The sequence below is a fragment of the Protopterus annectens genome, chromosome 4.part0 (genome assembly GCF_019279795.1).
Source record: "Protopterus annectens isolate FY-2018-M chromosome 4.part0, PAN1.0, whole genome shotgun sequence".
NCBI classification, from domain to species: domain Eukaryota; kingdom Metazoa; phylum Chordata; order Ceratodontiformes; family Protopteridae; genus Protopterus; species Protopterus annectens.
This window is the reverse complement of record NC_056733.1, coordinates 1,267,888,011-1,267,904,917: the sequence shown is the minus strand read 5'-3', so window position 1 is coordinate 1,267,904,917 and position 16,907 is coordinate 1,267,888,011. Positions and strand designations below refer to the sequence as shown.

Here is a 16,907-nt window from a genome sequence, read left to right as displayed (position 1 = left end):
AATTTCTTTTTGTTCGTGGTGAACATTATCCTGCGTGGAAGGTCACTGGAAAATTTAGCTTAGTTTTTGAGTAAATTAGTCAATTTAAATGGAAGTGTGTATCGAATGTGGAAGTAATGGGTGGTATTCAATTCCATAGTTCACAGAACTGCAAGGGCAATCGGTGAATAGAGGCGCTGCATCCACATGCAGTCAGCTGAGTGTGAATGCATTGTTTATGGTAAAGCGCAGGCCTGCACAGAAATGCCCACAACAGATCTACATATTCTGATCTCCCTAATTTAGGTTCCATGAAGTAGTTTGTCATATGCTGAAGAAGATGTATATACTTTGAGACTATTTCCCTTGCACCTATAAGGGAAATACACACTTGTGCTATGGTGTGATTCATAAAGCGCAGTATGTTTGAGCCTAATTTGCATAATAAGTTTGTAAATCAGCCCCAAGTTATGACAGATTTCCTCAGCCCTTTGTTTCAGTCTGCGTTTGCCTGCATTTTTGTGCAGGTGCAGTATGTGAAGCACTGCTGAAGTGAAATAATTTGAGTAATGGGATGAGCAGAAATGAGTTTGGGGGTGCAGGAATCACTGCAGTTCATTGCAGCTGTTGGATAATATCCCTTATTTAACCAGCAAGACATGTAATTTAATGCTTTTTCAGCACTTCTTAATGATGTGATTTAAAAGTATGTAAAGTGCTGTTTGATATGTGCAGACAGCATTGCAGGGTGTTTACTGCTGCTGTCCTGAGTGTGCAAATGGGCAGGTGATTTCAAATGAAGAAATGCATTAACCTTCTTACTAGTACACACTCGCATACATACCTGCTACTACTGAAGCCGATACCAGCACAACACAGGCAGTATGAATGGAGCATAGAAAACTACAAGTCAGAAATAGTGCTGCAAGGTGCATAACTAATACAGAGCCATTCATTGTCTAGAACAGTGCCATTTGTTGCCCATTTACTAAACCTTCCATAGAAAGATGGCAGGTGCATTTGATTTTAATTTTACAGCATGATGCAACAGCAGGGGGCAAGGCAAGGAAATACTGCTTCAGTCATGAAGAGAATCCCATCCTTATGGATGTTCTGAGGAAATAGGTGCCAAAATATTTAGAGACCACCTAGGCTTTGAATTGGTTATTGGCTGATTAGTACTATGTAAATGAAAAGGGGGCATTTAGTGTGACACCTTTCCAAATCGGTAACAGGACAGTACACTTCACAGTAGTCCATTTGCACAAGATTACTGCAGCACTTCCTTCTGGAATATGAAAAATAAAAAAAAGCTTGTACTTGTGCCCACCAGTCAGCATAGTGTAGTGAACTAACACTATATATAGCATTAAAAATATCTTGCACTTCCTGCTTTTCCGCACTGAAAACCTTCCGCTATAACTAGCAGTTGTCTGTCACCCTATTAATACTGATGTGTTGACCAAATTGTACTCTTACAAATGGCATAATTTCTATTGTTGACATATGGGACGTGCAGATTTGTTAAACTTTACCTTTATCGTATCCAACTTGCTTGTTAAGTAAGGGAAAAACCTTTAATTTTAACTTGGCTACACAACTTTGAAAGTGCGGCAGCACCTTTTCTATGCACTTTTTCCCCCTAGTCCTTCCTGCACAAGGTGCAGTTAGCATAAGACGGAGAGTTTCCACATACTCCTTGTTTACATCTTTTACCCGTGGTTTGCTTGCAGTCTTCTCAGGCTACTTGCAACCAGTGTAGGTGGTATCTGTGAATTGCACCAAGGATTATGAATTCCAGATATATATGTATATATATACATGTGCGTATGTATGTATATATATATTTATCTATGTATATGTATGTATATATATATATATATATATATATATATATATATATATATATATATATATACACACATATTTGTATTATATTGTGTGTGTGTGTATATATATATATATATATATATATATATATATATATATATATATATATTGACATTAAGTTTGTTTGCCAGATAAAGAATTAAAAAAAAAAGTGCTAAATTATATTTGGCTTTTGATATGGTTCTTAAGTCAAACTATAAAGATGTATAACACACTGCCTTCCATTGTTTCCAGGCAGTTTCAAGCTGTCTTTTGGGCATTAGTTGTTTAATCTCAGCTGACAGCCAGATGTCTGGGGAATGTTTTAACTTTTTTCTACAAGCAGGTACCTAAGAGTAAGGGCACTTGACGTATAGTGTAAGTAGGCTAATTGTCTTGTAAAAAGGATTTTTCTGTATTTGTTACATTAAATATCTGTGTGTATGTGCTGGATTTTAATACTGACTGCATTTTTCATTTGATCTGTTTCTTCCTGTTTTAGCAGGACCGATTTCTTCCCCTACTAGGGATGTATTTGCTAATTTTAATATGCTTTGCAGTGGAAGCTAGTATTTTTCCCCATCCTTTCCACCATATCTACATTGCAGGCAAATTGGCACAAATAATCTCTCTTGTTTTTTTTTTTTTTTTTTCTCTCACAACTAAAATGTAGGTATAGTGCTTGTACTCCAGTGAGGAATTTTTGTCCATTCTTGTGCTGTATTTCAAGCTTGGAAAAGCTGCTCTATTTTTTTTCACATTGCCAGGTGTGTCTTAACATAATTTATATTTGCTTCCTTCTCACTGCTAACATCTTGACTGTGGCCCTCCAGATCAGTTGCTCATTAAAACTGAGTTTTAAGAGTCTGTATGCTGTCATATTATATTTAGGCATCACTTTATTCACCCATCTCGCTGTGTCAATTGCTGTGTGCTAGGCAAATGCATAAAAACACTTCACAGGTATATAAGTCATGCAAAAGTCAGTTTTGTACCATTAATTTGGTGATGCCCCCTGGTATCTCCATGCCAGTAATGTGGCCAGTTGAACCAGCCTTTGGCATCTCCTCATTTTCCTCAGTAACGGTCCCTTTAATACGTGGGCCACAAAATTCAGTTTCTGGTTACTGGTATTCTGAGTCCTGAGCCTAAAATGCTGTTATTAGCAAGCCTGGCTTTAAAGCCCATTAAGATAATGGTTAGATTTGGAGACTGCATTGTGCTTTACACTTTACACTGAGACATTTGCTTGCACTTCATAATAATTTTAAAGTAATTTTTTTAAGTTATGAATCACTTTGAGGTGCATTTAACTTTATAAAATTTGTAAAAAGTCAGCAAACTTAGTGGCATGTTTTGCAGTCTTCTTGCGAGCAGCTATTGTGTTTTGAAACTGTTAGAAGTTTCTGACCTATTGCAAGTCAACTGTCCTCTACAAAATGTGTCCTCATTGGAGTGATGGAAGAGTGGTGTTTTTTTTTTCTTTTTTTTTTCTTGTGTTTAGTTGGTTAGTGGCAGTTGTGCTGGTTTTACAAGCGTGAGAGCAAGGGGAAGCAGCATTTATGGTCTGTTCTTTGTAGTTCAACTTGTTATATTCTTTTAAAAAAATTGCTTTTTCTTATGAATTTCATTTTATTGTTATTTCATCTAGGATTTGGCGTAATAAAGTTAGATCTGAAAACAAAATCTTCAAATGGACTGGTAAGTGTGAAACACCTTTTTCTTTTTTTTCCTTAAGTGCGTAGTCATATTTTTGGTCTGCAGTTCTAGCATTTTGTATCCTAAAATAACTGAAGCTTAACTGGAAGTTTGTACAAGTTTACACTCACCTTACAAAAATCTTTTTCAGTGCTTACTTATTAATTCTAAGTGCTAGCATTCACTAATGTCATTAAACAGTCTGATTATGAATGGTTGACCTTTCAATTGCGTTCATTAGCGTCATTTTATGTATGTATGCAAGGGGAACAAAATGTGCAAGTTAGAGAAACTGTCATACCTTAAGGTGGATACTTTTCTGTCAGGTCAGGTTTAGTCGAGAAGGAAATGTTCATTTGGGTGGGATAACCCTGTTCAGAGTATTACAGCTCTTGATAGACTATTTCTCCATGAGAACATAGCTTACCTGCTGAGGTTCTACACCTTTCTGTGTACATATCTAATGTTTGGATGCTGGGGTGGTGGAATCTGATTGTGTCTTCCCTCAAGCCAGTGTTTTCCTGTGCTTATGGTCACCATTGAGCATCCGACTGATTTTGTGCTGCTTAAATGGTACCTACCTGTAGGAAGGGAACAATCACTGAGCAGCTCCTGTTATATCTGAACGTGTGTTGTGTGTTTTTTTTACCGCAGAAGCAGTTTACTTATTTGCCCGTGCCTCAGTACTTCACAGTAACAAAAACAAACTAACATAAATACCACATTGAGATAGTACAAGCAAAAATAAAGTAATGCATTTACACTGCAGAATGTTTTTAAAGCATATTGAAAATATTGAAAATATACTGAAGTATTAAAAGGCTCTCTTAAGTGTGAGATATTGGTGATGTCTTAAAAATATCCACAAAGGTGCAAATGTGCATCTTAAAATGTCATGAATGCTGCAGGAGAGGTTCATCAAAGCTATCCAGATAACATCACCTACTTGCAAGAATGATGCATGATTTCCTATGATGCAGTACCACCTTTTATCATTTTGACTGGTAGACTGGAATACTGTAATTATCCTAGCGACCTGCACTACAGCCTCTTCTTGTTTGTACCATCTCTCATATAGTGAAGAAAGCAGGTTAGCAGTAAAACACTGTTCCATTTGATAGATGGGACATAGGCCTTGCAGGGTGTGGTGATTTCAGTAATGGTATGTAGTACTCTGCCTAAAAGAAGATGGGAGTAACTGAAGGCTGTGTCACAGGTGGATATAAGCTTCCAGCTGAGAGTACTTTTGTTTTTTTTTTTTTATGTGGTACATCTGCACAGTTCTGCAGGTGTTTAGATCTGAGGAGTGAAACCAGGGCAAAGGGAAATGCAATAGGCTTTGCAGGGACAAACTGCAGTGTGAAAGACAGTGGACAGGTATCCCTTCAAAATAAGATAAAAGTTTAAGACTGCACTCCTTGGGTAAAGACTTCACAACTGCTGCCACTTGTTGTAGGAGACTTTATCTCCTGTAAGGCTGCGATTGTAATGTACACTAGTCATGAGGTAATCTGCCTCCAAAATTTATACTGACAGCGTAAGTCGCCAGGGATGATCTAACATGCATTGGTACTGCCTTCTCAGGTTTGAGATTCAGTGTGATAAGTCATTCATTTCAGGATGTCTTCTATGCAGTTTTTTCTGTTGGAAGGGGGAGAGCTACTGCTTGTCCTTAGAAGTACAATTTGGTTATTGTCTGCATAATAGTTACTTGTGACGTTACTCTCGGGTAACGAACTTGAGTCCTGAATAAGTTACAGTTCAGAGTGTCTGTAGTTTGCTCCATAGGTTCATAGGTTCATACTAGGCTATCTGCCCTAGGGCATTTATAAGCCTAGCCAGAGTATGTTTGGCTTTCGCCACCCATTTTAAATTAATTTTGCTATGCCCTTTTTCGAGGTTAGTATACTGTGCCTCTGTCTAACAGTGACACAGAAGTGATACCCGGGGTAAACCTACGATCTCCCATCCACTCATCAAGATTCCTCTTGAAAAGAGTCAATGAGGGACTCTGCCTAACCTGGACTGGGATTTTATTCCAGAGTGAAGGGAGCCTCTGGGTTATGAATCTGTCCCTCCAGCATGTCCTATTTATTTCAGTGCTGAGGTTCAAGTCTCGAGCGTGTAGCTCGATGGGATTTGGATTTTTGAGGTGCAGCATGTCCCTTAATTCGGGTTGGACATGGCCTTATACGTCAGGCACAGGTCACCTCTGAGCAGGCGGTATGCCACTGAGTAGAGCTGGAGTTTCTTTAACCGGGCAGCATATGGCATCTGTTTGAGCCCTTTGATCCTCTTGGTGAGGTACTTTTGGGGTCTTTCCAGTTGCTGCAGGTGTTTGGTAAGGTACATCCCAAAAGGGGCATTGTACTCAATTATGGGCCTGATGAGGGATGAGTAAAGAGGCACGATGACCTCCCCTAATCTAGATGTGAATCCCTTCATGATTAGGTGGGCTATATAAAATGTTTTTCTAACCACTTTGGCCACGTGGTTGTCAAATGAGAGATTGCTATCAGCTTGGGTCCCCAGGTCCCTAATTACTTCTTCTGTACTTAATGGATTACCACCTATGTGGTAATTTGTGGGCACTTTGTTTTTGCCAAAGGGGATGACTATACACTTTTTGGCGTTTAGCTTGAGGCCATGGCTCTGGCACCAGTTGTCTGTTTCTATGAGGCCCTTTTGGAGGATGCGTGTGTTGGCTGGAGAGTCGATTATGGCGCCCAGTTTGCAGTCATCTGCGAACTTGGTCAGCCACAGTCCTTCCGTGTTGGCCTGTACCTCCGAGAAATATATACCAAACAAGAGAGGTCCCAGGACTGAGCCTTGTGGGACGCCACTTGTAACTGGTTTGGAGTCTGACATGGCTCCAGAAATTCTAACCATGTGGGTTCTGTCCTTGAGCCAGTTTGTAACCCATCTAGTGACATAGGGGTTTATATTTAAGCTGGTGAGCTTATCTATAATGCCCGAGTGGGGTATTGTATCGAAGGCTTTTGCGAGGTCCAGATAGGCTGTGTGGACCACCTGTTTCAAAGAAGTCAACCAGGTTTAAGAGGCAGGATCTGCCCTTAACAAAGCCAAACTGGGTAGGATCCAGTGTCTGTAGGTCCCCAATATCTTTATTTATGAGGTCCATGATGATCCTTTCCATAGCTTCAATTCCTTTTCTATCACAACAATCATGTTTGGCTTATTTTTTCTCCATGACCAACTTCAAGGATTTTGAAACACACCAGAAAAAGACAGTGATCCAGGGATCACAATGGTCATGCAGTGCGTATTACATGATTTACCCCCCCCCCCCCCCCACACACACACACACACACACACACACACAGTTTACTAAACAGCACTCTATAGAAAGTGGTTGATATTTTGAGCACTGCGAAGGTAGTTTGATGCCCTTCTGTTATACCCCTTGAATTGCTTTATATTCATTGAAAGGCTTGTACTTTCCAGGGATCACTGTTGCAGGGTATGTTTCAGGATTTGCATTTGAGCCTTCCCCATATGTCACTCCTGCAGCAAAACCTTGTCAATTGCCCTGTCCACCACCCATATCTGCATTGACAGCCTCCCATCCCTCCCTTGCTGGCTTCTCTAGCATTCATACAGCTATTTAAATCTGGGATGGCTTGCGTGGTGTAGGCACGCCCAACACCTATATACTGCAGAACAGACCTGTCTGAAGGAGTCAGTCTGCACCGTCCTTGGTTGGTGGGATGTAAACCATTTGTAAACTACAATAGATTCTTTGTAGTATGTTTAGTGGTGCTCCATGACAACAGTGTGGGTAATTGTGTTAGAAACTGCTAACTATGAAGCAGGATCAATGTTGTATAGCACTGATTATCCCTGACCAGTAGGTTATCATTTATTAGCCTTCTCTTCCCTTTTTCAAGAAAGGGAATATTTGGAATGGTTTTATTTGACTGAGAGAGGGATCATTAATGATTCAAGATTAGATACACTGGAGTCCTTAAGAACAGGTAAGATGACTGTCCTAGTAATGTCCCTTACAGTCAAATTCCTGTGACGAAGGCCTGTTGTGTGAGGTTCACAGTCTAGTCTATGAGTGGAAAAGCTGGTAGAACCAAACTCACCATTGTAATAACTCCAACAACATTCAGGAGACTTCTGTATGGATTATCTACATCAGTCTTTTGAGGAAGTGCAAGTAAACAAAACAATGCTACCATTGCTGAAGCTGCCAGTGGAAATAAAGCAAACTATGAAGACCTTCGGTAGACCACCACGGCACAACTGTTAGTCACAAATTTAATGGATGAAGAAAAAGCTATTAAAATTAAAAAGCAGGAATAGGATCAGTTCTGATTTAAAATAAAGGGCAGGAATAGAATCGGTTCCGATAAGCACTTTCGGCTAATATAGCTTTCTTCTGGTCATATCGGAACTGATCCTATTCCTGCTTTTTATTTTAATAGCTTTTGCTTCATCCATTAAATTTGTGATTTTAACAGTTGTGCTGTGGTGGTCTGCCAAAGGTGGTCTTCATATTTTGAGGAAGTGCTGTTTTTATTTTATTCTAGCAGTCTTGATAGCTAAGCATTTAATGTCCACCTTACGCTTTAAGGAAGGAAAGGACTTTCTGTTTGGAAGGTTGTGTTGGACTCCATACAGTGCCAGCACTCAAAAGGCATAATTAGTTGAGCCTATTCTGAACAAATCTGAAGGACAGCTGAAAGCTACACTAGGTTGCTGATTGCTGCTATCTGAGCATTTGTGCTTCGTTGCTACTAGTTGTGCATTGTGCTCATCGGCGTTACTGTATTGCTGCAAGCTGAGTAGACTCCTTTACTACCGTAGTAGCTGTAATGGCTATGTTCTCATATTGTATGTGGCTACACTAAACCTCTCATTAGCTGTCCAGAATTAACTGTACTGTAGCTTAGTTCTACATGCTGTATTAACCAGGCTATGACCAGTATATCTTGGGTACTTAAGTGAAGCTAAATCCAAGACACACCTGGTCAAAAAGGAAGGTTAAACCTACTTGTATCCTTTTCTGCTGCCATCTTTCAATTCAATCACTTGTTACTCTGTGGGTTTAATTTCCCTAGGTCTTTTGGGTTTCTAATACCATGTTTAGAATAAACCCCATTGCTATGTCAAAATATGATTAAAGTTCATGAAATTTGTATGGTTTCAATCTTTGCTAGCCAAACATGCTCTTTGCAGCACCCGGAATGTGCCCAGAATTTACTATTCCAACAATTCATATAGGGTTACATGTGTATCAGTAGCATATTTAAATACAACTGTAAATTCTTTTTTGAGACTCCTTGCTCCTACTATTATTGGAACTGTGTGGGTATCCTTCGTCCACATTACCCTTGTTTCGGCCTGCAAATCCTGGTATTTTATGACTGTGTGTCTCTAAGTAAGACACTGTAATCGCTGGGTGTAGCAGTTTCAGTGATCACTACTTTTTTTTTTTTTCATGAACTACATCTATTTTTCACGCATCTGTTTTTTGAACTGTTGGTAATGGGTGATGCCATGTGATGTAAATTTGTCATTCTATAATGCTTTGCAGCTTTTGTATCCAATGCTTCTCAGCTACTTCAGTATTTTAATGTTTGCACAATCCCTTGTGTGACATTCTTGTCACATTACCATTGGTATCCATAGTCTTGAATGCATTGTGCACATGCAGTGTAGAAATTGCCATGTACTGAAAGACAATGAACTTCTACTTCTGCAGAGTCAGTTGGTGAGAGGTGCAAATATCCATACAGTCTAGATGCATCCCAAATACACCAGACCACCAACATCACATCACAACCACACTAAACTGGCTTATGCTGAGGCTGTAAAGTCACTAGCAAAGCCTTCTAGGAATAAATTGGGTATCTGTAGATTATACTGTGCCTACATGTAGTGTAGGGTCACTAGGTGGTAGACCGCAGAATGTCTACTGCTTTTTCTCATTGAGTTTGTGGTATTGATGTATTGGTCACTGTCTTGTCAGGCGCACTGTCCGCACATTCACACAAGATGGGACAAACATAGTTATACCTGGTCCCATGATAAATGATATTACAAAAGCTCTAAAGTCCTTCTCACCAGACAAATGTGATTATGATCTAGTGGTAATTCATGTTGGTGTAAAATCTTGCCTTGCATGTGTACAATGCATTCAAGACACTTGTCCAGAATGATGCATATGTACAGAGAAAAGATTGGGTTCAACAATTACTCTGGTGGTATCATTCTTGAGGGGGAGCCAGTATGTGTTAGCATAGGATGAGATGACTGACAGTCTAACTTGCTTGGCTAATGATGACCTGCACTTGTTCAATGGCTAAAGTCCTTGCTACCCCAGTAGTGCCTTTGGTTGATGGAGTCTGGCTAATGGGACATTTCAACACAGCAAATAAAGTGTGGCCAATTCCAAATGGCACAGATCAAGGTGACTCCCCTCAAAGCCAGAATTATTGGCAACAGATTACAATCTTCAGCTGTCCTGCAACTTGAACATACACTTGTTTTAGTAGTTACTGAGACTTTGTTTCATACCACTTCCGCCATCGCTGGGTTTTGTGCCCACCATGCAGTCAGTCCTGATGGAAGCTGCAGTGGTGTTTCCATATTTAAGGAACTTGTTCCAAATGTATCCCCCCAAACAAAATTATCTTAATTCCACAAATTCCTGAATTTCTTGTTACTTCTGCTGTCATAAAGAAAGGTATTCTCTCTGAAACCTAAAATAGTATTTCTACAGGTCTGATAATTTTACCTGGATGCCTAAGCAATAAATAGCATCAAAAATGTCCTTGTGGAGCCGCACCTTAAATTGTTTAACCTCAGTTAAATTCCTGAAGTATATTGAACTGCAGTGGTGGTGCTCTGTCACAAGGCTGGCACTACCACTGACCTGGGAAACTATAGACCCATTAACGTCACTAGTCTGATTTGCAAAGCCATAGAATGCCGTATGGCAGACCTGATAACTGTGATCGGCTGGTGCTGAATCAGTTTAGAATCTCCCCTTCTCCGATATCCTGACTGGAAATGTGACCTTTGATTAACTGTTTATAAACAACTGCAAACTGAGTTACTGTTAAATCTGCCAGTGATACCCATGCATTCCAGAAAGAAATAAGTGTTGTGTATAAAAAAAAAGGGGATACGATTTAAATGCAAACAAAAAAAATTGCGTTTTAACATTTTAGTAAGCTACACTTAACATGCATTATAGCCAGTACCTCACTCTTAAGTGATTGCTGTAGTTGGAAATCTTGGACCTAGGATTGATTTTTAATCTCCTGTACTTTGACTGTCCCGTAGCAGCAGTAGTCAGGGAAATCCTCTTTCAAATAACTTTTGCCTGAAGCCTTGTCATCTAGGTCAAAATAAGTCCTTATCCTTTTTTGCAGTTGTAGTAAGACCTGTTGAGCACAGCATCTCCACCACTGTGCACCTTTCTAGACATAAGCAGCTAGAAAGGCCCTAGAGGTTCCTAACTATGAAAACTGTTGGTCAAAAAATCTCTCCCCTTACAGTAATCTCTGCATTACTGACTTTTTACTTACCCTGTTCTCTCCCTTTTAACTTGTCTAAGGCATGTTCAGTCCTATTTCTACTATTCACTCCAACTTTCTGCACTCTGGGGACACTTCACCGTAGCCACTAATTACACATTTCATCTCTTCCATATCCTTCCATCATTATCATGCTATTTAGCTATGCTTATACAGTCTTTATGCAAATATTACTGTTGCATACGCCAGCCTTTTACAAGTGCTGTCCCTTTACTGTATTTCTTATAAGCTCTTGCATGGTTTTCTGTGCCTTGCATTACACTCCATAAGAGACCTATCCTCACTTGATTTCCTAGATAGCTCCAGTAATACTAGAACTAGATGCCCAAATCTCTACCTCCACAAATAAAACGTGCTGAAGAAAAACTTATTACTCTGCTCCTACCCCACCTCTGGAACAAAGCGACTTCCTAGCACTCTTTATAGTAAACATGGATGATTGGATGGGATACCCAAAAATTTCTTCTAGGACTGACCTGCTTTGCCTGCTTGAGAAAAGGAGTGCAGCATGTGGTTGGGTTTTGCCAAGGTGTAAATTGCCTTACAACTAGCCACCTTGTGTTTCCTATGATGCAGTAAAACCTTTTATCATTTTGACTGGTAGACTGGAATACTGTAATTATCCTAGCGACCTGCACTACTACAGCCTCTTCCTGTTTGTACCATCTCTCATATAGTCCATTTGGCATAGTGCAGAAAAATGGTGCTGTTTTTGGTCCAGAGCTGTGGGATACCCTAAATGTACAATGCCTTTAGTTCTTCCAGATGATTAACACTTCGAGGAAAGTATATCTGTATATAAATGAGTCTCCTTCAGGTATAAATTTATAAGCCCTGTAGTCTACCACAGCTTTGTTAAATTTTTAAAACTTGTGTGTGTGTGTGTGTGTGTGTGTGTGTGTGTGTGTGTGTGTGTGTGTGTGTGTGTGTGTGTGTGTGTGTGTGTGTGTGTGTGTGTGCCCCTCATTTGTGGTCTGTTCCTCCTAAAATTTTTGCCGGTCTGATAATGTTTTGCAGTCACTAAATAAATGTGACTTGAGTTTCAGACTTCATGCCTTGGTATTTAAAATCTGTTTCAGGTTGTGTGAGGATGTGGTTGCAGTGGAATGTATGGTTCTCTGAAATACAATTTTAGGTCAGTATGTATTTGTTCATCTGATAGTATGCAAGCATCTGATGTGTACACAGTTGTACAAGGGGCTATAATTGATGATCACATCTGTGAATATAAATATTTAGTTTCTTCATCCCAGAGCAGTTATGAACCTTGATTTTTCTTAGTTCTGTTCAGTGCTGATCATTTGTGTGGGAAACCAATACGCAAGATGTATGCAAGTCTAAAAAAGACCAAAACCAAAAAACAGGACTTGCAAGAGTGCTCAAATGAAGGTCAAAAACCAAACTTCTTAGATGAACACAAGCACTTTATTTCCTTAATGCTGCAACACAAAAGAATACGTTTTCGACATAGAATCCAAGTCTTCATCAGAGATGAACAAATCACAGTAGACCTTACATCAATTTATACCATCCAACCAGGGAAGCACTAGCCTGGAACATGGTGACAGTTTCATTTTGGACCTCCAAAGTTTGGTGTCGGTATTAAGTTGTTTTTTTTTTTTTTTTTTCTTAATTAAAATCTTGCCTGGGCTAAATTTTTTCATCTAGTCCACACGCTTGTATAATTAGCGTGCCAATGCTCTTCAAAATAAGAATGGTGAATGCCAACAGTTTTGTTGTTTTTCTGTGCATCTAACGGAGATTTAAGCCACGAAAAACATCTCTGATGAAGACTTTGATTCTGTGTCGAAAACGTATTCTTTTGTGTTGCAGCGTTAAGGAAATAAAGTGCTTGTGTTCATCTAAGAAGTTTGGTTTTTGACCCACATTTGTGTGGGAAACTTACAGTGCTTACATTTAGCAATTTCACAACGATAAAAAATGTGTCATAAAATTTCAGTCAGGTATTAGGATAGTATATATAATTCTCTAATTTAAGGGGCAATCTAAGATATCAGTCTTCACAATCTCGTCAACCATTCAAATTCTTGTCTAATGTTATCCTTCTGATGAAACAAGTCATAAAATCGCTGGATCCCAAGTTTTAACAATGGTATTAATTACTCTTACAAAACTGAACCATAACATGGAAGAAAGGAACAACAAAAATAAAAAAAAATTATAATCATGACTATACAAACTCTAACCTGAAACTTCAGTAACTTATATTTCGAAGAAAGGTTATCACAATAGGCATAATTAAGCTCCAGCAAGTAGAGGGTCACAATTTCAACCATTTATGTAAGTTTCAAAGTGAGATAAGGCATGCCAAGTTAGCCACGTCTCAAAATATACTACGTTGATTTGTGCATGGGAAAGTGAGTTCTAATAAAGTGTCTCAACCTAAATTGGAGACCCATCTTGAAATATCTGAAGTATGCCCAGAAAATAGACTGCAAATCACAGAACTGCATTATTTGGACAAATGTATTGGATTATATGTCAGAGTAGGTCTCTGAATCAATTAAATTTGGGGCAATCCCAAAATACATGAAACCAACCATCCAGTTCCCTCAAGTTACATTCCACTCATGTTGTGATCACTTTAGGATGCATACTTCATAAACTGGAGTATAAAAAAATATTTGAACTGACCCTGCCAACTGAAAAAAAAAAATGTTTGCGAGATGTAATGTTTTATCTAGGACTCCACAGTATCTTAACCCATGTATCTGTGGAGATCTACACACTAAACTCTTCCCAGTAAAGACTATAATTGTCAGTAATTATTTCATGGGGATATTGAGGTTTGATGGAGTTTCCTATTGCCCCGTTTTAATATGGGGGATTACTAGAATTTAGCATTGGTAGCTGAGCGGTCAAAGTCTCTTTGGTCTGCGTGACATAAGAGGTTGGTCAGCCCTGTACATCGGGAAGGAATTAATCTGTCTCTTTTGCTTATCGTATTTTTGACTTGAGTTGACTGCTGTTGCTCTACAGTCAATAATTCCTCCTATAACTTTAATGATGTAGCTTTAGTTTTTCTTTTCTGACTCAACATTATTTAAGATCAACTGCCAGTCTTTTCTTAGTCTACCACTGAATTTAGGTTTAATCTGCAGACCCACTTTTTACCAAGACCATCTCCGCAACAATCCCTCTACTTCCCTTCTTCATTCTTCTCCCTAAAAAAAAGGATCATGTTTATTGACTCTCAGCCACAGGCAGTTGTTGTAATGCCACCCAAACCATTACATGAGCTTTTTGTTTCCTTTGAATCTTTCTAAAGACTGGAGAGGGTCTAAATCTTTTCTTGAAGGTTTGTTTGGCTTCCTCAGAAACTTGCAGAATATAGAAGTGGTTCCCGAGTGACCCTTCCACTATTGCTTTCACAGCTGTAGTGGAGGAGGATTGCTAGTGCATCCCTTGCTGCGTGGAAAGTGAGAGATCCTCCAGGACTATCACCTTTAATGAGGCAATCTCTGCTTAACATACAAGGCCATGTCAAACCCAGAGTTGGACATGCTACACTTAATCCCTCAGAGCCACATGCTCCAAGGATCTAAACCTTATCACAATAAACAAAACATGCTGGAGGGATAGGTTCCCGACACAGAGACTCCCCAGACTCTGGAACAGACTGACCGTACATGTCAAGCAGAGCGCCTCTTTGGCCCTCTTCAAAAGGAACCTTGACAATTGTATGGGAGAAAGGAAATTCACCCCATGGATCACGACAGTCGCCCTGCTAGACAGGGGTCCAGGGAAGTAAATAGTGTGGAAAGAAATAGCCAGGGAATTGTTATGGCTAGGCTTGTATAGGCCCTAGGGCCGATAGCCTAGTACCAACTTATGATGCAAAGTAAATTGTACTTCCAGCTCCTCTGTCTACAGATCCTCTGCCTGCCTGAATTCAGCCTTCTGTATTCTGTCTTATTCTGGACAGTCAGAATTTTCCCTGGACACCAAGGTTGCCCCAGTACCAATTTTTTGACTGTAAAATTTAAGAATTTGACCACAATGGGAATACTTTTTCCATTGTAGTAGGACACTTGCCAACCTGTTAACTGGCAGATTCTGCACACACTTCACCCCTATCCCCACCCACCATATCCCTAAGCATATATGACACTAGTGCTCTGCCTAGTATCTGTAGAGAACAGGTCATCAATCCTCTCGCCAAGGCCCAAAAACACTGCCTCAGTGGGGCCAGATAATATCCCAGGTTGTTTATTAAACAGTCTGAAACAAGAACTAGTGGACCCACTTGGCATTCTCTTTAATCATACCTTGAGAACTGGTTATGCGCCTGCAGAATGGAGAATAGCAACAGTAATCTCCCTACACAAGGGGGATATCAACTAACCCTGGGAACTACAGACCCATAAGTCTAACCAGCTTCATCTGCAGTGCCATGGAAAGAATTATGGGCCTTATCAGCAAGGACATGGGTGACCTCCAAATGCTGGACACAGCCCAGTTTGGCTTTAAGGTTAGATTATGCTTATTAAATATCCAAATAAGAACCAGTCTGACCACCATGGCTAAAAGTAACACTTTACTGGTGTTAATAAAAACTGCTGATAAGAGAGAGATTAGTGCATTCACACTTGTGTGCTTCTTCAGATGTAATCACAAAAAAATACTCCATTATTTACATAATTATTAGCCAATAGGAGCACAGCTGTAATAAAGCTCAATAATGTAATCTCTGTACCTTCAAGGCAGGTCTTAAATGTACATTCCCATTAAGACCTGGAGCTTTATTGGCTTGCAGAGTGGTAATCCACTTCATTTCCGCTACTTCAGTCACATTCAACAAGTCACTTCCTCTATTATCTTCAATAACCTGCAAAACCATAAATACAAAGGAAAGTCCAACATTATCTGAAATGCTTATACAAGGCATTAGATAAATTAGCATTTTGTATGTCACTCAAGTGTTATAAAATACATTCTTTCAAAAATCTGATTTTTTTTTTCCTATATAAAAAAACTGTTGCACAGTCTGCAGCTGGCCAAATATACTAAATTATTTTTTCAATCTACATAAGATCCAAAGCTATAATGCCCAATGTCAGACGTGCAAACAAATTGGCACTGGAGATCGGACCACATGGTTTACATGCTCGACATGGAAAGGTGCCTGATCTGTTATAACTTGACCTGGATCTTACCCTAGCTCCATAGCAAAGCTGTATTTTAAGTTTCAGATTATTCTTAAAAGCAAAGCTCTCTTATCACCCACAGTCTTCTTAATTTTGTCATCTGAAAGCAATTATTGGCCAGTTTCTATTAATGGCATCACACACAACCCCTGTATCACTACTATAAGTGAGGGCTATCCTATTTATTTATTTTGGTCTGGTACTTTTCTGTCCTCAGAAGGCTGTATTCCCTGTACAAAATATGGTATGCCTATAGTTAATAAATATTTCAGAGTAAATCTGAAGCACAAACTGCAACTTTCCAGATATTCAACAAATCTCAAAAGTTCACTAGATACATCCCACAGTAAAAAACCTCAACAAAACACTTAGAATATTTTAAATGGCATGTAAACACATTACTCAAAACTTACTCTGCTTCCCAGTTAGCAGTCACGAGTGACGTAACTGTTGGCGCAAGAAGTCCCCACAATGGCAACAAGGTTTTGCCAATAAAAGTCATTAAAAATAAAAATGTGTTCAAGAAAGTCTAGCAACATGCAAATAAGACTAATCTGTTCATCAGCATAATCACAGTTATCACTTAAAAACTTTCTGATAGATTCAACACCAAAGGCATTGG

At 39.3% G+C, this 16,907-nt stretch overlaps 1 protein-coding gene across 1 annotated transcript in view; it reads left to right on the top strand.

The window, feature by feature from the left end:
• VDAC1 (voltage dependent anion channel 1) overlaps nucleotides 1–16,907 on the top strand; it is a 314,002-nt gene that overhangs the window by 30,027 nt on the left and 267,068 nt on the right. The window contains exon 3 of the mRNA XM_044069161.1: nucleotides 3,500–3,549. Coding sequence (XP_043925096.1) covers nucleotides 3,500–3,549 — 50 coding nt within the window. The remainder of the gene's footprint in view (nucleotides 1–3,499; nucleotides 3,550–16,907) is intronic.